The sequence below is a fragment of the Anopheles bellator genome, chromosome 2 (genome assembly GCF_943735745.2).
Source record: "Anopheles bellator chromosome 2, idAnoBellAS_SP24_06.2, whole genome shotgun sequence".
Taxonomy (NCBI): Eukaryota; Metazoa; Arthropoda; class Insecta; order Diptera; family Culicidae; genus Anopheles; species Anopheles bellator.
In genome coordinates, this window is record NC_071286.1 from 73,665,265 (window position 1) to 73,688,884 (window position 23,620).

The 23,620-nt window shown below is 53.1% G+C and overlaps 3 protein-coding genes across 7 annotated transcripts; all 3 read right to left on the reverse strand.

Moving 5' to 3' along the window:
- Window positions 1–70: 70 nt before the first annotated feature.
- LOC131209653 (disks large homolog 5) lies at window positions 71–7,726 on the reverse strand. The gene is made up of 9 exons (XM_058202765.1): window positions 7,693–7,726; window positions 4,631–7,618; window positions 2,849–4,573; window positions 2,553–2,772; window positions 2,252–2,487; window positions 1,953–2,176; window positions 1,655–1,874; window positions 1,422–1,581; window positions 71–397 (listed from the first exon to the last, which is right to left on the reverse strand). Exons 1-8 carry the CDS (start codon window positions 7,724–7,726, stop codon window positions 1,475–1,477), a joined length of 5,754 nt encoding a protein of 1,917 aa, XP_058058748.1. The 3' UTR covers window positions 71–397; window positions 1,422–1,474.
- A 1,291-nt stretch (window positions 7,727–9,017) lies between these two features.
- LOC131208630 (F-actin-capping protein subunit beta) lies at window positions 9,018–11,714 on the reverse strand. 3 transcript variants are annotated; one of them, XM_058201433.1, is made up of 4 exons: window positions 11,613–11,714; window positions 11,133–11,411; window positions 10,467–11,051; window positions 9,018–9,906 (listed from the first exon to the last, which is right to left on the reverse strand). In XM_058201433.1, the coding sequence occupies exons 2-4, from the start codon at window positions 11,133–11,135 to the stop codon at window positions 9,667–9,669; spliced, it is 828 nt and encodes a 275-aa protein (XP_058057416.1). In that variant the 5' UTR covers window positions 11,136–11,411; window positions 11,613–11,714; the 3' UTR covers window positions 9,018–9,666. The 3 variants fall into 3 exon arrangements, with proteins under 3 accessions (XP_058057416.1, XP_058057417.1, XP_058057414.1); XM_058201434.1 differs by having other exon boundaries at window positions 11,133–11,402; window positions 11,613–11,696; XM_058201431.1 differs by having other exon boundaries at window positions 11,133–11,503; window positions 11,613–11,677.
- Window positions 11,715–11,967: 253 nt separating this feature from the next.
- Window positions 11,968–23,068, reverse strand: LOC131208710 (serine/threonine-protein kinase NIM1-like). Of its 3 annotated transcripts, XM_058201540.1 has the most exons (10): window positions 22,691–22,822; window positions 21,260–21,370; window positions 16,297–16,399; window positions 15,824–15,924; window positions 14,912–15,011; window positions 14,592–14,703; window positions 14,374–14,530; window positions 13,953–14,304; window positions 13,353–13,892; window positions 12,804–13,272 (listed from the first exon to the last, which is right to left on the reverse strand). In XM_058201540.1, the coding sequence occupies exons 3-10, from the start codon at window positions 16,298–16,300 to the stop codon at window positions 12,932–12,934; spliced, it is 1,707 nt and encodes a 568-aa protein (XP_058057523.1). In that variant the 5' UTR covers window positions 16,301–16,399; window positions 21,260–21,370; window positions 22,691–22,822; the 3' UTR covers window positions 12,804–12,931. The 3 variants fall into 3 exon arrangements, with proteins under 3 accessions (XP_058057522.1, XP_058057521.1, XP_058057523.1); XM_058201539.1 differs by lacking the exon at window positions 22,691–22,822 and adding an exon at window positions 22,988–23,068 and having other exon boundaries at window positions 11,968–13,892; XM_058201538.1 differs by having other exon boundaries at window positions 11,968–13,892.
- Window positions 23,069–23,620: the final 552 nt, after the last annotated feature.

The following is a 23,620-nucleotide window of genomic DNA, read 5'->3' on the forward strand; positions in this document are numbered from 1 at the left end:
GTAGAACAGAAAATGCGCGATCGTACGCAATTTGCGTTCAAAAGAGAATTTTATATAGATATACCGATGGATCGATCGTACCGATGATAATATTTATAATAATAAACAACTTTCAATCGTGTATAGATATCTCTATATAATGTATAAAGGCGTAAATCGTATGTATATAGGCCGTCGCGCTTGAGTTCGGCTTCCGGTCCTGGGCTCCGGACCACTGAATGGTGTGTTGAATTTCGTTTTAAATATTGCTCTTATCGTTCGTTCGCCGGACGCTCGCCCGAATTTAGTCCACGTTATAGCCTACGACGACCGTACTGACACGTTCCCTGGCATCGGTGTCTTGCCGTTGTGATGTTCGGCTTCAAAAACCGGAGGTCAAATGAGACCGCGCGAACGCCTGTAACCGGCCAAAACGAACCGAAACCATCACTGTCGCGGCGGTGAAACGATCGTGAAAGAGTTGTGATTGAATAACAAATTGGCCGGCGGCTTGGCGCAGTGTTCATAACGGAACAGATAACAAAAGATAAACATGACAAAGAATACTAATAAAACACACACACGCTCTCCGTCACTCTTATACAACGAAAACAGAAATAAAACTAAGAAACATATGCTGCATATTAATCAGTACACTCGGATTTCTAGCGATATTGCGGTGTGTAGTTACGGTGTCTCTCAGTCCGATCCTCGTTCTTCGATCGATCGGGGCGGAAGGAGGAATCAGAATGCAATGCACCGAATTGCGCTAAAAAATAGCAATGAGTTCCTCTAATAATCCTTTCAAATGGTACGCGCGGCGCGTCCTTTCTTTTGCCCTATAAAGTAGACGTTGGAAGACGTAGTTGGATTCCGTCCCGTTCGATTAAGTAAGTAGGGAGCAAAAGTAGTAAAACAACAATAATATTCGTTACCTACACTAACAAGACCGAGTACCGTTTATGCTTTGAACCAGACCATCGATTCGGTTCCTATAGGATCGGGAACACGGTGCTCTTCGCACTAACAAATGCACCACATTTCCATCTGTATAAATACTGTTCTCTCTTTCTCTCTCTCTCTGTGTATCTCTCTGTCTAGCGGGAGTAGGACACGGCGATGCTAGGCCGCTGGCGTACAAAAACAAACGTGAGATTCCGTGTCTCCTAAACTATCCCGTATCTCGGATACCGTCGTTCTTTGCTTTCGCGCCTTTGCCTTTGCCTTGTCGTCAGGTCGCCCATTCTAGGGTTCAACTGTGTGATGACTTACAGACAGGTTTTCTCTAGGGGTAAAGAGTGAAGTGATCTATTTTTTGTTTGCTTCAAAATCCTAGCTACTCTGAAATGCGGCCTTGCCGTTAATCGATCAATCGAAACATTTTTCTAGCTACCGCGTCCTGCTCTAATTGCACCGAGTGGGGTACTTACTGGTTACCTTACCTTCACGCCAACCGTTCGTCCTCGTGCGGTAGCAGGTAGCCCATGGACTCGTGTCACAACGGCGTCGGAACCGACACCCAGAGGATCTTTTTCTGCTCACTGTCGACGGCGGCCTTGATTTGGGTGCACATGTGCGTAATGTTGACGCCCGAGATGACCACTGAAACACCAAACGCGGGTCCATTAGCGGTGCCAAGGCAAGTGGCAAGCCCCCCCGGACCCATGTTACGCACCTGATATGAACTGCCGGTACTCGGACTCCAGCTTGAGTGTGTGCTCGAACATTTCTTTGGCCGCTTTGGCGGAGATTTTGTCGGTCGAGTAGCGGGAGTCTTTGATCTCTTTGATTTGTTTGGCCGATTTGAAGCGCAGCAGTAGCACGACCGGATAGATTTGAGCCCGCTGTAACCGCTCGACGGCCGCCATGCTGACGCTCAGGATGCAATGGCATTGCTGCAAACGGTAAAAGGAACATTAGCGCTCGCCCGCGCAAATCGCCAGTGACCGATCGAGCGATCGCTCGAAGCGAACCTTGTTGTCACGCACGGCTTGCATGCTCGTGTACTCGAATATGCCGTTGCTGCGCAGTTTGTAGTCGGCGATCGTATTGTTCTGGAGCGCCAGTTCCATCTCCTCCTTCGCGCACTTCTTCTGGGCCTCCTGCAGCACGGCAAAGTCCTCCGGGAAATCGATGCACAGTTTGTCGATCACAAACTCCGCCAGCGGCCCCAGAATGATCACCGGTCGGTAGGTGTCTGTAAACGAGAGAGAGAGACGATCGCTGTGGTTATGCTTGCCTTGGACCCTCCGTGGCGCGCCAAACCCATTACATTCTAATCGTTCCACTCGCTGGTAGCTGCTCAAACCGTCGTCGTTCAGTGAGGCCGAGTCCAGGTAGAGGCTCAGGTGGGTGTTGCTAAAGCTGGCCAGCTCCTTCGAGTCGCGCGATGAGCTGCGTTGCGGCTTGATGCGCTTGAAAAACGATCGCCGTGCCGAAGTCGATCCACGCCGCGCAGTCGTATCGACGTCTCCGGTGTCTCCCAGCAGCCGTAGCTCCTCTTCCACTCTGAAACAAGACATTTCGGGCGTGAATCACATTGGCGCGAGAGGAATGGGGCCGCAAAAGCATACTTTAGCTTGTTGGGAATGATGCCACACTGGCGCTTGTGACCGTACTCATCCAGCTTCCAGGCCCGCCACTTGCCGGGAATACCGCCGAACATCGTGTTGTCGACAAACAGCACTTCGTCCTTGGCAAACGATAGCTCCGACTCGCCCTGATCGCAGTTACGATCGAACCCAACGCGAATGTACAGTGCATCGCCCGGTTTGTCCTTGATTTGATTGAACTCTGCAAAGGGGTCGGTAACCACGGAATGTTCGTAACGAATGGGACAAAATGGAACGCATCCGCGCATTATACTCACTCTGTATGTTGTAAAGCACGAGCACCTTGACGTGATCGGCCGGTTTGGCGATCTCGAGGGCGGCATGTTCGGCCGTCGATCGGCGCATATCGGTACCGTTGAACTCCAGTATCTGATCGCCCACCAGCAGACCGGCCTGGTCTGCGATCGAATCCTTCTGCACGCCGTGGACGAAGATCCCGTTCGCATTGCCGCCGACCAGCGTGATGCCGAGGTTGGACGTTTTGCGCGTTTCGATGTAGATATCGCGCGGCTGTTCTTTGTACATGCCCGAGCCCGGTCCAGTGCCGGTGGCCACCCCGTCGTCGTCGTCGTCATCGTGAAGCGGTTGCTCGAGGCTGTCAGCGAAATCTTTCCGTTCCTCCAGTCCGGACGTCGTCTTCCCGGATACGCCTCCTCCTGCGTTGCCGCTGGCCGCATTGACGGCCGAGATGAGCGAGCGGCCACCGCCGCCGCCGCCGCCGCCTCCCACCATCGTACGAGGCGGTGAATTTTGCGGGGTCGGCGATCCCGAGCGGGCCAAATTATCTTCGCTCGTGGTCAGATTGTTGTAGACCACCGGATTGTAGAGCACCAGCATGGTGATCGAGTTGCCGCACTGTCGCAGCACGTGCGCCGCCAGCTCGTACGTGGCCTTGCGCAAATTGATGCCGCACACCTCCAGTAACTGATCGCCGATGTGTAGACCGACCTTACTGGCCAGACTGTTCTCGCCGACGTTCGACACGAACACGCCGCCGCCATTGCGGCGACAGAAAATCTTGATACCGAGCGACATTTCGCTCTTGTCGATCAACACCAAGCGGAGTGCCCCAACGTTCGGTTTCGAGTGGACACCGTAGTGGTCTTGCAGCGAGCTACGTTTGTTCGAACCGGGTCCCGCTGACGATGAGGGAACGTGGCCCGGCTTCAGGACCTGCACCTCGAACGTCGGAATCGGTGACGCTCGCTCGGAGCTACTGCAGTCGATCGAACCGTTGCTGATCTTTATGCCACTACCGCGGCTTGTGACACTCTGGTTCGACGGGATTCGAAAGCCGGCTGCCGAGGCGGCCACCATCGCCATCTGCTGCTGCTGCTGTTGGTGGCTGCTTTTGTTCCGGGGAAATGTTCCCCCTTCGTAACCGGAACCGCCAACGTTACCCCCGCCGCCGTACCCGACCACGATCGGGACGTCCTCCTTCGACGACTGAATCTGGCTGTACCGGTAGGACGAGTAGTCCATCGAAACTCCGTGTGCGTGATGATGTCCGTGGGGCTGGCTACCACCGCCACCCGTGGTCCCTCCCGTGAGCAGTGTTTCCGGAACTCCGACACTGTTGGCCGGATGCTGGTTTCGCATGTTGAACGGGTGTGGGTATGATCCAGGAATCGTGGCCCCGTAGCCGGCCGTAGCACCGGCGTGACTATGCTGCACATGGTGACCTCGATTCGATCCACTGCCCGCCCCGGCCATCGACTGCTTGCGCATGTGGGGCAGCGGAAGTGTGTTCGTTTTTCCTCCCACCGGTCCAGATGTCATCGTGGTCGGTAAATTGCTTCCCCCGCCTTTCGGGCCCTTCGGGATCGGTGGACCTCCACCTCCGATCAGCACGCCACCGGGTGGTAGGGATCCAAGGGAAAGCGTCTCCGTGTCGATACTCTCGGCATCGCTCGAGTACTTGGACAAGGTTTTGGAAATCTTGTCCGACATAAAGAACTCCGTGGCACTGCTGGGCCCGCCCCCTCCACGGTGATCTTTCGACGATCCGCCACCGATCATCATGCCACCGACACCACTGCCGCCACCGATCGCCCCAGGGTAGTAGAGCATCCCCGCGGGCGGGCTCTTCGGGGTAGACGAATCGATCGAGTGACTGCTCTTCTGGGACGCGGACGATGACGGAATGGGAATGAAATCGAGCGAATTCTGTTGCTGATGGGCTGCGGGTCCCAATAGAAATTGCTGCTGCTGCTGCTGCTGCTGCTGCTGATGCTGCTGCAGCTGTTTACTCATCGCGGATAGATTCAAACTGAAACGGTGTTTGTTTAGGTTCAGACCACCATCGTGATGGCGATCGTCGTAGGGTGAGGTTCGGGGGAATCCGGTGCTGTTCGGCTTCGGCAGTCCTCCACCGACGCTACTGCCGATCGATACTCCGTTGTTGACGCTACCACTCGGACTGGAGCCGGCTTGAGCCGCGATCGGGTCTCCGTACTTTGCCGCCAGCAGCCGATTGATGTCGAGCGGCATCACGGGATGAGAGTTGCGTTTGTTCGAGCTCGGTAGCGTTCCCACCGGTGGTCCTTCGGACGGTGGAATGCCCTTGGGGGGCAAAGCTATGGGCGTGTTGCCAGCTACACCACCAGCCCCGCCACCGCTCGGACTACCGATCGGGCGGAAGTTTGTCGGGATTGTGTTCGCTTCGTTAAGGGCCGCCGAAAAGTAGTTATTGTTGTCCAGGTCCAGCCCACCACCGCTCGGAATGGTGAGCCGGGGTCGCTCCTTTTTCGGCCGGTGTACGATCGTGCCCGGGTGGTTCTCGGTGAACGGAACAGTCATGTTTACCCGTGGCCACGTACCGCGCGGTATATCGGCGGCCTGATGCGACGACACCGTTCCCGTGCCGCCCACCTTGCTACGCCGCTTCGAACGTTTGCCGTCGCGCCCTTCGCGCTCGTCACTGTACAACACGGAATCAAGCGCCGCAATGGCGTCGTTTTCCTGGCTACCGCCCGTGCCGCCAGCCGCATCCTTACTGTGGTTACTGATGGCCATCTTGTCTTTGATCTTCTGAATAAACTCTGTCAACTTGGAGGCCGATTTCGTCGACGAGGGCGTGCTGGCGGCCACCGAGTTCGGTGTGCTCGGTGACGGTTGGTGCGACGATGAGGAGCAGGGCATGGCGGACGGCAGAAAGTGGTTGTTGTTGTCAAACTCCAGGCTCAGCCGGTTCACCATCATCATTGCGCTCGCATTAACGCTCGGTGAGGTGGCCGTCGTGTTCTGCTGGCTACCGAACGTCGTCGAGGCGAGCGAGTTGTCCGTCTGGGTGCAGCTGGTCGTGTTGCGGATGTGGTGCTTCAGTCGCGGCTGATAGAAACTGGCATAGCTTGGGTGGGGCTCGGTCATGTCTTTGATCACGATCAGGTTCAGGCTGCTGTTGCGCATGTCGTTAATGTACGCGTTCACATCGTTAATGTTTTTGATGCTCTCCATGGGCTTATTGTTGATCGACAGGATGCGATCCCCCACGGCCAGCCGACCATCCTTGGCGGCGATCGAGTTCGGTTCCAGCTTCGCTATGTACAGACCCAGCTCGAGGGTCAGCCCGTGGTTACGGTTTGTGCTCGTAAACGGAATCTGCACCGGCAGCAGCCGCTTCGTCGGGCGCTTGACCGTGATGATGCACTGCGGGACACTACCGCGGATCGTGCGGTAGATCATGCGGCGTGAAAATGTACTACAATCGTGACTGTTGATCTGGCAGATGATGTCGTTCGGTTTGAGTTTGCCCGCAAAAATGGAGTCATGTTCTACCGCGGCCACATACGGGCCGCACAGATTTTTCGAGTTGCTGTGGTCGCTGCCGTAACTATGGTGATCGAGATCGCCGCTGATCGTGAGCCCCCAGTCGGAGGAATTGCTCAGCAGGGGCGACGTGTCGATTTCGACAATTTCCACGTCGTACTGCTGCAACGATTCCAGGTTGTAGATCGAGCTAAAGCTACTGTAGTGAGAATTGCGGTGGCTGCTTCCGTTGTTGTTCATCGACGCCATCGAAGCGTTTGGTGTCGGTGTCGGTGTGCCACCATTTACGTCTGCCGCTGCATTCCTGTTACCGCCGGGTGATCGGATCCCGGAACCCGAACCACTGTTGTTGTTGTTGTTGTTGATGCTGTCCCGTATCAGTTGATCCAACTGATCGGTCAACAGTTCGATCTTCTTGTGCGCATCGTCCTTGTCGCGGATTGCCGCCAGCAGCTTCGAAGTGGCAGTGTCACGCTCTTTCCGAATTTCGTCGCACAGATTGCGCACACTGTCGCGTTCCTGTACGATCTTTTCCCGCTCCGAAATGGCCCAATCGCGGCGCTGTTTAGCCACCTCCGTGTCGTGGACAGCTTTCGCGATTTCCGCCTTCGCCTTGTCGAGGGCTTTCTTTAGCCGTTCTATTTCCTGGTTGGCCGTTTCCAGGTTCTCTGACACGATCCCGAACTTGTCCTTGCTCTCGGACAGCTCCTTGCTCCAGCTGCTCTCGTTCGACAGCTGCTGGTACTCTTGGTGGCTTTTCAGCAGCTCGATCTTCTCCTTCAAACCAGCGCACTCCTTCAGCTTGCCCTGCACCTCCCGCTCGAGCGCCTCGTTCTTGTCGTACAGTTTCTGATTCTCCTTCAGCACGCTACCACGTTCCGACAGCACCGTCTCCAGCTCGTGCTCGGTCGCTTTCAGCAGCTCCTTGTACTTGTTCCGTTCCTTCTTCAGCTCGTCGCACAGCTTCACGTAATGGGACGGATCCTTCGCAATGTCGTCATACCGCAGCCGGAGGGCGTCGTACTTTTGCTTCAACGCACTGTACTCGTGGAACGTGCTGTTGAAAAAGTCACCCTTTCCGTCCAGCTCCTTCTTCAGCAGCTGCAGATCGTGCTCCAGGCGTTGTTTCTCACTCGAAACCGTCTTCAGCTGCGACAGTACGTCCCGATACTTGGTCTTCAGGTACTCGAACTGCATCAGATGCTCGTACTCCGGAGCACTGCCGTTCGAGCTTGAAAAGCCCGAGAAAATGTTGGCCCCTGCATGAAACGGAAAAGATGTCAGTGCTTCCGTTGCCAGCGCGGGACCATGAGTCCCTGAGCCCACTTACCACCTCCTTCGTCACTATTGTTTTCGCTTGAAGCCATATCGACGAATTCAGCCACACGCTACACACGCAATCGGCAATCTGGCAATGTTCGGCACACTTACTCAGCATTCCAGTGTTGGGAAGACATTTTTAAACTAAAAAGGGGAAAAGAAAATCAATCAACGATAGGAGCGGCCTGGCGATCGTACTGGCGCGGCACTGATCTCGTTATGCATCGTGGCACTGGTACAGCATAACTAATGGTTAACTAAACAATAAATTAATCACTTGGCGCCTGACGGTAAAGATCGCTGGACCGGATTGCCCGTCAAGAAGTAAAAGCGAACGGCCAGACGGGGGCTACTTGGATAACTCTTACGCATGAAATACCGTGACAGCTGACTGTGGCAACCGAGCGCTTAGATCGTAGTTGAGCTGAACGATCTATCACACTTCAATGAGTTTGCACCATCTTCGGAAGTGGCCAGAAGGTACGAAGTCACACCTCAGGCGAAACCACAAAAAGCACAAAATCACGAACGATTGTGTTTAGTGCTGTTCTTCGTACAAATGACGGATGAAATGTCACTTGAGCTGTGGACACTTTTTCAGGCAATCGAAGCAACCGCGATCCGCCGCCGTAGGGGATCGGGTACACAGAGCAATCGGTATCGAGGGCACCGGTAGCGCAGCAAATTCGTGTGACGTTATCCACGTCCGGGGGGAGCGCGAAGCGGATCCCGGGACCGGGGTTTCGATCTACAATTTCCCACCACGACACAGTTTGGTGCGACTTTTTGCAAACTAATTGACCACTTGCCTCGATGCGCTGGGGCGCTCGGGGCTCTCTGTGTGAGTAGCGCGGGTTATGCTTTGCTGGCAACAATCCGCGCGCAATGAGAAAACATTTTACACAACAATTATGACGAGACCTGCGTTGCGTTGCGTGTACTGTTTTCGGCGTCGAGGCGCAATCGCCTGCAGCCACCATTCACCGTGGGTTCCGTTTTCGGTTTTGTAGTGTTTATTTTCGGTCCACTCTCTTCCTGGGGGGCGGTGGGCGGTGCGCTAGCAAAGTAATCATCACTCCGTGACCGACGAAAAGACCATCACTGCACACACTACATAGCGCACCCAGGGGCTGGCCAGTGCAGCCAGCCAGACAGCAGCAGCAGCTGTCAAACGGAACTTCACTGGCAAGGCCAACTGGATGACGGCGATGATGATGGTGCGAAGCAACCAATTTCGCTCTCTGCTTTTGTGGGCAAACGTTTCTTTCGTTTGATTGCTAATGAAAGTAACATGAGCAGAACGGCAAGGATTCCATGTTGATTGTTTTATAATTTGTTCCGAAACGCATTGATGATCCTATCAACTGTCGCACGTTTCGTTTAAATATAAAATTTATTCATTCAGCAGTTCTTGTTGCCTGGCGAGAGGGTGCAACCGTGGAGTTTTTTTAGGAAGTCGGCTCGCTATTGCTTCTGGCAAAGGAAATAATATGCACGGTTCAAGAATTCGTTAAAATAGGAGACAAAAACAATAGGACTGCTGCTAGAGTGACAAACAAAAGTATGAGTCGATCGGATTACAAGCATTTTGAACTAGGGCGGTTGCAGAAACGTCTCAATTTTAGGGGCAAATGCGGGGTTCTGTTTCAACCGAATGGGAATTCATCCCATTTTAGCTATTCGTTCAATACGTTTTATTATACGGAGCCCTTTCTATTCCTGCTGCCGACACGGAGCGACCGTGCTCTCGTACGCCAGATTAGCGTGTTATTAATTACGCGACGTCTCTTTTGCTTGGCTTACGTAGTGCTTTCCGCTATGTCTATCCTTCTAACCTAACCGAAAGAAAGTTATTTTAGCAAATGACGTACTAATGGGCCGCGAAAACGAAACACGACGAAAATGTTTGCTAGGTGGTGATGAATACGGATAACGATGACAATGTTTGCTGCTGTTGGCGGTAGGCATCGGACTGGACCGGACCAGCTCAGTTCTCACTCTTGCCAGTGCGGCGTAGCAATGCTGCAGCTAGGTCGTGCTTCATGGTGGCCTGCTGGTCTGCATCCGAGAGCGACTGAATACTTCGCAGCCCGTTAACGATATCCTTCGTCTTGCCGAAGTAGATCTCGTTGAGCGTATTTCTAATTTTGTTTTCCATGTCCTCCACGATACGCCCAATGTTGGCAATGTGCGGGCTGGATTCACTGACGGGGGCATCCTGTTCAATCTGGGAAGAGAAAGGCACAGCACATAAAGAAACATCAATTCCACCGAACGCGTAAGTGAAACCGAAAGCATGAATTATTTGGCCCCCAATCGTGGCTCGCACTGCATTCACAGAAGACCGAGGCCCCGTGCCCAGAGTCTCTAGAATGTCCCACCCTCCCAACAGAGGCGAAAGGGCCTAAGGCCCAAAGACTCTTAAAACTTTAAAACAAACAAACAAACAATCGTGGCTCAGTGAAAGCCAAGCACGTACGGCAATGGGACAATACATTTAGTTGCCCATTCATAGCCACCCTCCAACACACTAGCCCATCGAACCCACACACTGACACCAGTCGCCTACTACGATGGGTCCATTGATGAAGCAACATAGGGCACGCTTATCACCGTCGACGCGCGCAGTTCGTTCACACTAGGAGCGGTGCAGTTTAAAATTATCCGAATTTCTTTTCTTGTTTCCGTGCCGCGACACACGCAGAGACGGGTGTCGACGAGCCTAATGAATGATTCAAACGTAGCGCACGGTGGGCGCGCACAAACACATACCCATGATGTGCTTACCTGTCTGGTGAGACTTCCACCGAGATTAATGGTACCGGAAGCTTGTTTGTTCGTTTGCAGCCACAGCATGGCGGTCGACGTAAGCTTGTAGTGTGCCGTTCGGCCGGAACTCTTCTCCTGCACCTCCACGACGTGGATCGAGTCCCAGCAGCCCTTGGTTTTTTGATTTCCTTCTCCCGCTTTTTTGATCAAAATAACGCCAGCAAAGCCGTGCTCCAGATCCCACAGGTAGGCCGACGAGACGCCGCCCTCGTAGTACATCTCGCGGTACTGATCGAACGCGTGGTTTGCTTCGATCTCCAGCTTGCGCAACCGCTCCGAAGGCATCGAACCGTCCTCGAGGGGCGGATCGTACGTGTTGGACCAGGGCGAGCGATACGAGTCGCCATCGCGATTGTAGTCACACAGCAAGTAGTCCTTGCCCGTCTCCTTGTCCTTGGCAATTTTTAACGGTTGATCCACGGACGTCAGCAAATCTTCGCACAGAGCCGGCGCCAGATCGATCAGATCGATCAGGTTCTTCTCGATCTGTTGAGGGGGTAAGCGCCGCATCAGATCCAAGGCGCAGTCCATCTGTTGTTCCGTCTACCGAATTGGGGCATATGATAAGCAGAGAGTGTCAACAATGTAGGGTGTACTTCGGGCGCCCCGCCCTCAGCGACTCACCATTTTTTTTCTCTATGCGTCACTTCCGTATCACAGTCTCTTCCCGGGAGAAGGTTCGCAACAGCACATACACCAGACGGGGGAGGGCGAGGCACAAAATTGCAGCCGTGGGGACAGGTACGTTCCGCGTGAAAGTGGCAGCAAACGGTGGGAATGTGTGTCGAAACGATCCGATCCGGGGGACTGCTTTAAATTTCACTACACACCGTCGTTGCAGCTCGTACTATAACGCCTAGGCTATAAGAAGAGCCGTCGTTTTTTCGTGTTTCCCTGTGTCACCTTACACTCACGCGATTTGTGCAGTCCCGTCCGATAAAGCAGCCAATGGACGAAAGCGATAATGAAGGGAGAGAAAAAAGGAAAATAAGGAACTATTTTGACGTGACTAATGGACCGTCCTGGGTGCACACTGGGTTCGCACCGCACAACAACGATTCACCCGATTGCGCTGATGCTGGTTTGCAGCGCCCCCTTTCTTACCGAGTGGCCACCAGATTTGGAAAATAGAGCCGAGCCGAATCGGATGAACTTGCACGCCTTTCGTCGTGCGTTTTAGAAACGTACTGCTGATGTATTTCTTTCACGCAGCGCACTCTCATTCTCCTGACGATGCTGTCATCGCCTCGAGCCAGGGTGACCAGCATTGCACAACGCTGTCAAACGCTTGACACTGCAGACAGCACCGACAGCAATGGTGTGTGATTCAAAACAGCCGTTGGTTTGGCAATCGGCACACAGCGAGTTGGAAACGGTGAAAATGAAAGTCAACACCAATTCCTACACCGAATGCTTCATTCATTTGCCTTCGACTTTCGATAGATGTATATTTTCTCGAGTTCGTTGACTTGCGCGCTCGCTTTTCTATCATGGATGATGGTTTGCACCTTTTTGGCGTAGAAGTAAACTAACACAAGAAAACAGCCACAACAGGTAACTGTGCGAGTTTGTCGCTCTCTGCGCGCGGAAAGACAACCCATCTTCCATTCTATCGAGTATTTCCGGAAATAAATAATTAAAGCTAGCACAGTACACGGTTCGCAGCGGGGCCTTCGGCGTGCTGACTTTGGTTCCGTTTTGTTTCATAAATTTTGATTAAGCCGCTAACACTATCGATTTGGACGCAGCACGCTGCACGCCGGATACATCATGGCCATCGGCCAAGCCAAGGGATTGGAGTGCACAAGGGATTAGGAGAAAAAGAGGGAGCCAGAGAGAGAAAGAGAGACAGGGAACCTAACAACTAACAACAACGTCTGTCTTTCCGTGCTAAAAAGTATTCAGTAATTTGTGGTCTACTAGCGCATCGAGAGACGCGCGAGTGGTACTTGAGTATGCTCTGCTCCCTCGCTTGTCGCACAATGGTGGCCTGGTGGTCTGGTATTTTTATTTTCTTCTCCGCAAAAATGGAACGTTTCGAACGACTAGGCTGCTAAAAGGATTGCGTTGGAACAGATCCGAATGCGATCCGAGAGGATTATCACATAATTGGCTGGTTGCTCTGCGGTGCTCACAGAATGGCACACATGGTTCGCCCATGGTTCTGACCGATATGTCGTGGACTGTTGTTGGCGGTGGTACCACCATCTTTTGAGCGCCCTCCACCGGAACTGGCTCCGGATCCCGCACGTACGTTGATCGGTTTCAGTTCCAAAAACTCGAACGAACTTCCGTTACCGCTGGCCGCCGCTACCGCCGCCAGCCGGGAGTGCGCTTGCTCCCGCTGCAACCGGTGCATGATGATCCGGTACACGCCGATAATGTCACTGCGTGGTCCATTCGCGACCGCTCGCGCTATCATGTCACCGTTGATGCCGAGCAGGTTCATCAGCCGGCGCGTTTCCGCTTCCAGTGTGTGCAGATGGCGGTCGCCCTCGGACGAAACCGCCGTCGTTGGGTACATCACGAACTTGCCGTGCTCCTCGTCGATCGTGCGGTGTAGCTTTTCGCGCAGATCCAGCGCACGCGTACGGCCCCCACCGACCGCTGCCGTCTCGGGACCGGCCAGGCTTTCCGTCGAAACGAGCTCCATCGGCCCGATCCGTTTTTTCAGCGTTCGACCGAAGGAAAAGCGCCGCGGTTTGACGCGCTGCTCCACCACGGTTCCGGGGGGTCCACTTTCCTTGCTGTGGCCATTGGCTGGCTGGTCACCGCCATTGTAATGGTTCGAGTTATAGCTACTACTTATATTGTTATTTGACACATCGTTCGTTACATCCGTACCATCGCCAGCGACAGCCGGTTCCAGTTTGAGCGGGTGCAGAAACCCTTCCTCCAGCACGCTGGCGGCCCGTTTGGTGTTGCAAGCGATAGTGCGAGATTGGGGTGGTACCTCGGCGGCACCACCGGGCGGTTCGTCGCGCGAAGCGGACGACTTCGTGGCGGACGACACCGTCAGGGGCCGCTGATGGCGCTGGGAATGTCGATGTACGTTACGCTGATTGTTGTTGTGGTTACGATGATTTGGGTGGTGGTTGGCAGCACTAAGATTATCACGACTGGTGCCCGATTCGGGCGAGGAAAGACGATCGCGCACCGGTAGCGGAAGGAACCAAAACAGTTTCTTCCGCCGCCTAGGAACGTGACCGTTGCGGGTTTGGTTGTTGGCTGTACTGTTGTCCTTCGGGCGGGGGCTCTGGGATTGCTGGCGGCCGCTGTTGCGGTTTGTGTGCGCGGCCTGATCCGCTGCGTACTTGAACCATTGGCACTCCAGGAGCTGCTCGATCGTGGGCCGCCGTGAAGGGGTGTGCACCAGAATGCGCTCTGGAAGTGAAAGATCTGGAACTTAGGATCGGTGGCCTCTCTTGCTGCCCTTCTACTCACGTATTACGCGACAGCACGGCAGACTGAGGCTCGTGGAGATGACGAATTCGCCCTTCAGAACGGCCGTCCGCAGCAGTGGCACGGTCGGGGCCTTGAAAGGCATGCCGCCTTCCAGCATGAAGTAGAGCAGGATGCCGAGCGCCCAGACATCCACCGGCCCGCCGATGTAGTGATCGTCGCTGAATAGTTCCGGTGCGGCATACGGCGGGGACCCGCAGAACGTGTCCAAATGCTGCCACGGACCGTTGACGAGCTGCGTGCTGAAGCCAAAATCGGCCAGCTTGATGCGCTCCTCGCTTACGAGCAACACATTCTCGGCCTTGATGTCACGGTGCACAAACCCCAGACTATGCTACAAAGACAGAGGGGCACGGTTAAGCGTTACTGCGGAGTGGCTTGCGAAGGGCTGCCGAAGGCTTACCAAGTGTTTCACAGCCAACAGTAACTGCTGGAAAAGAAGGGCCGCGTGGGGTTCCTTCAGTGGGCCGACCTCCGTGATGCGATTGTACAGCTCACCACCCTGGACCCACTCGCTGATGAGATGGATCTTTCCCAGGGTTTCTATCACTTCGAACAGTCTGTGACGAGGGATCGAGAGGGTGAGTCCTACGGCCGCTAAGGTGTGGCCAGCCAGCTTACCTTAGAATGAAAGGATGATACACGCACTCGAGCGTGCTTACTTCGCGCGAAAGCATACGCAACGCCTTGGCATCGAGACGGCTGGTGTCCACCACCTTGATGGCGACCTTATCTGCAGGGGCGAGAGGGCAAACGTTGCAACGGGCATTAGCATCCATCTGCTCAGACTGCTCAAATCGGTGTTCCGTTTCGTGACGTGCCAAGCCCCAATTATGTGGCCCAGCCTTTGCCGGGGCCATTTTGATTTCATTTTAATTTCGATACCACTAAGGATCCTGTGCACCGTGCGGCGACAGTGAAACTACAAATGAAATAATCACCTTTGGTTAATTGATGAACAGCGAGTTTGACACGCGAGAAGTTGCCCCGGCCGATGTCGCCGCAGAACCGGTACAGCCCGATACGCCGTCCTAGGGCTACCTATAGACAGCACGGTGTCGTTGATTGCCATCGAGAGAAGAAGCAGAAGGACATTCCGGCACGCACAGCAATGGGCGCGTGTGGCCAACCAATTACCGAGACGAGAAAGAGAACGGATACATTTTTAATCAGTATTAATACACCTATCCGGGACCACTTGGGTCCGGGTGGTCTCATCGATTAGCTGCGGCGTGTGGAAGTAAGTTGTTAATATGATCTGTGATTGATGTCCTCCGGTCCGCTGTCCGGAAAGTGTATGTTTTACGTGTTTGTACAAGTTTCAATCGAACGATAATTGAATGCCGTGGTGGGGTTTTGTGTCATTGCTAGTTCCTTTTTGCAGTTCTCTTCAACATTAATGCTTCACGTGTCGATTACACGTGTCGATGATACGGCGTAGGCGTCGCACAGGGCACGTCTTGTGGGGCAGATAGGGCGGCGAAAGTAATGGCCGATTAATGGTGGCCAAAGGTAGGCACAACATTACGCAATGCAGAGCCCTCAAGCCGACCGCACGTGCCATGCAAAGAGCCCGCAAGGTTGACCGCAAAGGGGGCACGCGCGCGTTTTGCGGAAGTAACCCGTAACCGATATGTTTGTTTGCTCCTTTCGCCAGCTCCTGTCACGTAGGGAGGCAGCCGATCAATTAAGCGGCGTCCGCTTTGTATGAAAATTATTAATCTTGTAATCGGTGTTCGGCGAGACGTCAAACTGCCGCCCGGGGGGACGGGTGTCGTGTGGCGCAAGTGATTGATGGATGGGCATGAAAGTGGTCCCATAATGGCGATTGGCCAAGACTAGCTGGGAAGTACCTCTTGAGAACATCGTAAGTCATTCTGGAGAGCGGCCGTGTACCGCTGGTAGCTTAGAGTTTTCGGCGTCGGCACAACTGAGGTCAGAATGCCTTGTTCCACTGTGGGACGGAAGGAAAGAAAAGAGAGAGAGATAGAGAGAGAATGAGAGCATATTTAATTAGGACCAGATACCGGGGACGACGGCAAGGACGATAGTGATACCACCGTCACCGGCCCCTCGCCGCTCGTATAATTAAGTGATGGATAAATATTTGATGACACGAGCGGAGGAATGAATGCCACATCGCCCCGAAGAGTCACAAATAAGGGCTAATTAGTAAAGCACCTATCAAGTTGCACTTCCAACGCATCGTGTCGTTGGCGAAAGATTGCCTCGGTCGCGGTATCGTCTCCGCCATCGCACGGGGACTAAATTAGCATAAACGGCGTGCAAAGAAATGAATAAGACATTCAAGCTGTGCAATACGTACTCATACATTGTTTTTACTGTGGCAGATCACTGCAGAGGACGCTGGTTGTGGAAGATGGTCCGTTCATGGTTTTGCGTTCACCGGGGCGCCTCCTGAGATAATCCTAAAAAAGAGAGTAAAAGGTGGCAAAGCATTACGAACCGCCCATTAGCCCATAAAAGAGGATGTCCATTTTATGCTATTTTGTTTAATTGACGGCTTGTAGTTTTCCGGTTGAGTGTGTTGAGTGAACGATAAAATGCACGCCAAACTTTGCTTGACTCCGACACCGATCGAAGTAAGCACTGTAATAGGGAATGTCAAACGGACGCCATCTTGATGCAGTTACAATTGTGTTTGCTTCTTAATTTGTACACTGTTTTGTTGACTCGATTTTTATCACAATCGGCAAGTCAACGCCACGGGGCCTACTGAAAATTGAATTCATTTCGCATCTCGGCAACCACAGACCAGCGGCCACCGAGAGGCGCGTTGACAAATCAATTACAAGGTTTTTGCTTATAAATATCACAACATGTTTGTGTTTGAGTCGGTGTTGCTGGCGACGGCGACGACGACGACGACGACGCCGGTGACACAGGCGCGAAAAATAACCCGTTTTTTTTTTCACTGTACACTCAAATGTTTATCAGCAAAGCGCATATTGTGGCGGCACATATTTATTCATCCAATATCAGTGCGCGGCGTCGAAAATAGACGGTGGCCTCCCCCCCCGGACCTACGGACGGGCGGAAAGGGGGCCCGGGCACTCTCATTAGCCGCGCCGCGAGGTGTAACGCGAAGTGGAGGGTGCTAATTTCAAGTTGTTCGAGAGGGGGCGTTCTTCGTGGTTCGGGTGGATCATCATGGCCACAGGATAAAAGGGCGCGCGCGGATTGGGCACGAATTGATTTCGATTTGTGCACAACTTTCCCCACTTCGGTCCCCGATTCGCGATATTCCGATTTCCATCGATCAAACGCGGAGGCTAGAGGGAATTCCCCGGTAGCAGGTGCCACCGAGACACCGGTTTGTGGCACGATTGAAAATAAAACACCATTCTTGAATTGTGGCCCCGTAAGGACCAACACCTAATCCGGCCGCCACCGGCGCGCCCAGGATTGCTGATTACCATGCGACGAGCCGGGCTGCTGTTGTGAGCATTTTCTGTGGCCCTTTCTGTAAGGGGAATTCATTAAAATTTTAGATTATCATTAATTACAAGCGCAGCATATTTACAAGCAAAATATTTCACAAATTAATGCACATAAACCGAGGAGTTAAAGAAGCAAAGAAAGGCCACAGAGCGCCCACCCACAGAGCGCCTAAAACGCTGGTGAGTTTGTGTCGAGGCTTTGGCCGCCGACCGAAGTTCAAGGATTTCTGAGTCCAACCACCGGGTGCGGGCTGGCGAGAAGAGTGACCCCCCCCGGCCTGGCAATAACATGGAAACGGAGCGAACCTACAGCCAATGGCCCGGGGGCCCAAGGAAGGCCGCCTTCCCGTATTGATTGGACGCCGGTCACTGTTGGAGGTGTGTTTCTGGTGTTTACGTTCACGAATGAGCAGAGTACGGCCGCAGGACTCCTTCTTGAAACGGTGAGAACAGGTCCCGTTGAAGTCGGGACATAAAAACGACACGTCCGTTCCATCGGTCGGAGACCGGGTGCTAATGTCTTCCTTTAAAACACAATTTAAACAATGCGGAACATTAGGAAACCCTTTTTCCTTTTTCTTTTGTCAGCTGACCGTTGGTCACCAAATGTACCGCCCCTGTCGTTCGCTCTCTGACCATGGTTCCCAGAAAAACATAAAATCACATTTTATTCGAAATCGATACCGGCCGGCGCGGACAAGGAAAACACTGGACCACTGGGGCTCGCGACCGTTCTGTCCACTTCGTGCGGCAATAGAAAACTCTCCGGTAAGGACTCTCGCCGCAAGGTTTAGTGCGGGGCTCGATGTTACGCTAGCGGCCTTTGACCATCGTGTTCTCGGGTCGGGACCTACCTATGCTTTGAATTTTGGATTAAATTGAGTGCCCCCGCACCTTCGCCCATCGGCCGTGGGCCATTTTTGCGGCTTAAGCCCTTATGTAAGGAACTCCCGCAGGAAAGCCATCGGTCCGGTTACGAAATTATTCAGTGAGGTCCACTGGGAGGGCTTCCGAAATTTTATTACTATGTGGCTCTACGTGTTTTCCGTGTATTCCGAAGTATTATATTTGCCATTTTGCCGAACCTCTAGTATGTCTCTCACACGATACGATCCTTAAGATATATCGAGAGAACGCATGATAAGCGGTTACGATATCTTATCTTTGTACTACGCGAGCACTGGAGCTACGTTGTCGGCTCGGCAGAGTTCAGCACACGTCCGCCACGCATGTCGCACTGATTTGTCCCGGCGGACCTCGGCGGGCCCGGCATGAAGAGGTGTCAAGAGTGAGAATCAAGATTTACGACCATTGGCGGACACCACGGCTGGCTTATCCGCCGCTCTCCGGGGACCGGCTCCGAGGGTCGCCGCTCCGGAGGCCATTTGTTTTCCATCAGCCACCGCATGACTGCCAATTTCCTGTTGTTACGAAAGTGAATCCAATTCTTATGCCCCACTTACGGTCCCACGGGACAGTGTGCGGTGCTGGCGCGTTTGTCTTGCGGCTATCAAGAGGACAACAGAGTCGTGTCCTCTTGATCCGTGCCTCTCGACCACTGGGGAGGGTCACTGGAGATTTCTGGCCACAAATTTGTGTTTGTTTATTGGGCGGGCGCTTCGGTCCGTCCGTGATGGGTCAATATGCTCATCTATCAATCCTTGCCAGCAAATTGTGTGATCGTCGGACACTGAACTGCTCACATTCAGGATCAATCTCTGTAGACGGAGACGGAGCACCGTGGCAATCTTTACCCAGCTCAATGTCAGCGCAATTGTTGGCTGCAATTGAATTAAGCCGCTGTGATCTCGCTGTGCCGGGTTCGGAGGAACTGGAACGCTGTCCGGTGGGGCCCTCGCGATGAGTGCTGCATTGCTGTGCATGATGATTCCCCTTTCGAGGCGCCACGGAATGTGTACCAATCAATAGACGCTCTTCCTATCACCAATCGTGTTGTCTGACCGAAATGTGATCGATCAGTTTTTGATGGGTTTTCCCGGAAAGGACGATTCGAATCAATCAACGATGACGCGGAGCGCCGACGACAATCAATAGTACCGGTGATGGGGCTCGAACCGATCCGAAAGAGGGCCACAAACTTCCGGCTAACCATAGGCCTGGCTGGTGCCGTTTAATGACAGGTTGGTAGCGACATTTTGTGCGATGAAAAGCCAACGGTTCGGAAAAGAAATCCACATCGAATCGAGAGGTGCGCGTAACGGGGTACCGGGAAGCGATAGGACACTTTCCCGTTGAGGTAGTTAAAAATAGTATCCATCCATCCACCGGGCGGCCACGTGCGCCACGCGAGACGCTGGGATCGAAGCAAAGGCAATCGGGCAAAGTGTCGAGGAGACAGAAAGTCGAGTCGAGAACCCCAGCGCTAGAATGTCACTCTCTCGAGGATCACTCGGGGAGGCGCATTGAGATGTTCGTGGTGGCGTTTGGCGTTGACCTTTGGACGTGCTGGTGGCGAAGGGCGCCCGGCCATTGAGATGGAATAGGGAGCCGGGGGCGGCCACTAGCCTTGTGTTTACCAACTTACTTTCTCGGCTCGTATGGCCCGCGAGTGACTGTTTTGCATGAATGATGTAAAGAACTCAAGCCAAAGGTACACAGCAAACGAAGACACTGAGAAATAAATTGCCTTCTAGGCCAGAAGGGGCTAATCATTCTTGTCGGGTGGGTCGCGGTCTGTTTTTCGGATTTCATACGCGCGCGCGATTGTGCGGTGAAGATCATTTCCCTTTTTAGTTTTTAACTATGAAATACAGTACAGTGTATTGCGAAAATGGTTGCGCTCGATTTGCCGGTTGTTACGAGATTTCTTGCCTTCTGCCGCCGGGCCGCCGGGCGCAAGTGGAAGTGTACGGGGACGGTGGGGCCACCATATGGTGGTCGAGTTGTTCAGCTCGGTGAAATTATCATAACAATCTTCGCGCGCTTCACTCGGCCACACGGCCGTTTCGTTTAAAATATTTGCATGATTATTATCGTCCTCATCGCGCTGCACCTAATCTCGTCCGCGCTTGTCAACCCTCGTGCTGATGCTGTTTTACAGCCTCCGCTGTGCTTCATTTGGAGCGGCCAAGTGGAAGCGTCTTTTTATCGGTTCCACTAGTCACTGCTAGACGCACATAAAACTCAGCCAGGCGTGAACATCATTCCAAAAAAAAAATCAACCAAAACGTTACTTCGCCGCGTGGTAGCCTGGCGCGCGTGGCGACCGAGTAATATGGTTCAGTGTCACGAAGGCTCTCGATGCAGCGCGCCGCAGCTGAGGGTAAATAATAACGTTAAAGCGTAGATTAGTTGCACGCCGCTCGCACTGTTCCATGCCAACACATGACGGTCCATTTTCACAGGCAAAACATATGTTTAAAGCTCTTTGCGCTGGCACTGGCCTGAAATCTGACCAGCTGTTGTGGTTCGCGGTCAACACACAGTTTGCATGTCAACCGTACACCGCGCATCTCCTCTCCGCGCATCCTAGACTTGGAGGAATGCAACGGGCAACGAGATCGCGAGACACGAATTGGGAATTTTAAATCCCAAAAGTTTATTCAAAACTTCCTTTGAGCTGCGACATCTAATATGTTCCTAGGGGGGGAAAGAAAGTAGCTTGCTAGGATTCAGAACGGCTGCAGCTGTCACGCTACCGGAAGTGCATATAAAAATTAGTAGCCAACCAGGTAGCTGCAAGGTATGTTCTTCAGCTGTCTTCTCAGCGCGGAATGCTGGGAAAACTTCTAGCAAAATGCTTGAACCACCTCAAGAATTAGAGTTAGATAATCTGCTGGCTAGTTTCATTTTGAGTCAACTACTTACCCGGGTGCTGTGGGTTTTGCTCCAAATCGGTTTATAAACACACTGGCACTGACTACCAATAATGACGCACACAACACAAACACAATACAATCACTTTTGTTGCAACAATGGCTGCAGAAAAAAAAACACATCTTTCAGCACAAAACAAACCGTTGTTTGGGGGCTCTAAAACCAATGGAGCATGGCACACTTTGGTGTTCCTGCGGCAAGGTTGCTCTGTTAACTTTTCTTTCTCGCATGAAGTAACGTTGGTACCATTTTTTTTCTCACAAATAACAACTAAAAGTTGAAAAAGTTGCCTGCCGCTCGAACGAATTCGTTACGTTACTATTGTGATGATGATGATGATGATGATGATGGCGGTATAGCGACGAAACCCTGGTACATTCTTCGCACTCAATTGGGGTTCCTTTCATTGGGGATTTTGGCAACAATCGGAGTGGCAACAAAGGCAACAAACACAAACACAGAGAGATACACTGAGGAACCAAGCGAAGTATGACAAACTAGCGCATCACCGGCAGCATCACGGGTATAATGGGCTGACCGTTGTCGCCTAGGAAAATGTGGGCGCCATGAAAACTGAGCGCGCGCGCTCGGCTAGGAAAAGTGATGCCTTTCCATTGACCGAGTACTTTGGGCACTGCAGCTTTTCTCTCGCGCTCTGGTGGCAACGGTGATGAAACGTTTTCCCACGGAGCGAAAAGAAAATACATTCCAAAGCACGCACGACGGGGTCAGTTCAAAGAGGGAGCGGATGCGAATAGCGCGCATTCACTACTGAGAGACTGCCAGGAGGAAACACAGCTGCCCGCCCGAGAGCCGCCGCAGCATCGGACTGTGTGGAACGGTGAAACGGGAGCCGCGTGTCTGCCTGGCTGGGGAAAAGTGCAAGCAAAACAGAAAATGTCACCAAGAGAGACCGTTGCCAACCGTTGCTGCATCCGACCGTCCCCGGCTGGTGCTGGTTACAATTGCATCATGAGACAGTGGGCTACCAACATTGCGACACCAACCGACGTGTTAACTCAGTTTGGGATCTAGATGTAGTTCAGTCAGAAAAACACAATTAACCCAGAACTGCGAGAAGCGAAGCGTTTCTGTGGTAAAATCGGGGAGCAGCGGTGAGCGAATTCTCGGCGGGATGCTGTAATATCCTGATAACAGAGCCAGCTGTCGTTAAGCCAGAGCAGCAAGTCCTAGCAGAAGTGTTAACCCGCGGGGATTGTGGTGAGGGAATAAATTAAGGAAATGAGAGCAAATCTCGTGCTGAATGAAGTTTGTCATCATCCTTATCCCGGGCTCGAGCGCTGGTCCGATGGGCTCGCACTGCGCTCGGACGGTCGAGTTTTCGAGGCCGTCGAGGTAATAGGAGAATATTGAATTACCGGGGGTACTCCGCTCAAGAGTACCCCGCCTCGCTCGGCTTACGGGAGGAAGGCTGGGCTTTGTACAACGTGTATCAGCAAGTAGGCGCTGATTAAGGATCCTCTCGCGCCCGCTTGCGGTTCGCCGCTCACACTTTGCATGCATCTCTCGGACGCCCGTGCCTACTGTGTGTTATCATCTGGTCGACTGTGTTGTGATTTTAGTGCACCATCCGCGCGCTACACAAATACACATCTTCAGCAATCACCGAACGAATGGTTTCTCTTGTGGGCCGTCGCCGCAACCTGAGAAGTTATCAGAATCGACTGAGCCTGCACTTTTTCCGGGAACCGCACACACCATCACTTGCCGAAACGTCAGTTTGCGCGGTCCGCCGCGTATCTGCTGCTAACCCGCTGTTGTCCGAGCGCGCGAACCGCGATGGACCGGAGACCGAAGTGAACTGAATCGGCCCGGAATCGGCTTTTCGCCGTTGGCCGGTCTGCGGCTCTCGATTCGCGCGATTTTTCGGCTCCTTTCGGCTTGAATCTCTTGCTTTGCTCTCCCCTTTTGGGGTCGCTCTCGCAATTCCGATGCTGATAAAGAAATGCATCAGCGCGACTTCCGAGGGACGGGTCCGAAAACACCGGCGTACCGTCCATTTGGAAACGGGTTGACAGGGACGGGACCAACCACATCGTGGCCGACATTGAAATTTAATGTCTTAATCCGTTCTACCCCAACAAGCCCCGACGCGATAATGGGGGGTTCTCGGTTGCGTGCTGCGGAGAGTTTGTCAACCCGATGTATCGTCGTGTTTTCAATTAGCACCACATTGCATGCCTTCTTATCGTTTTCTGTGGCGCGTTACAATCCGGAGGGAATCCGCCGCTCACTGGAAGGGGGGAGGTCTGGCCACACATTCTATCGAGCATAGAAAATGTCGGTTATGCAGTCGGTCCCCTTGCGCCTCGCTCCGGAGCCGAACATCTG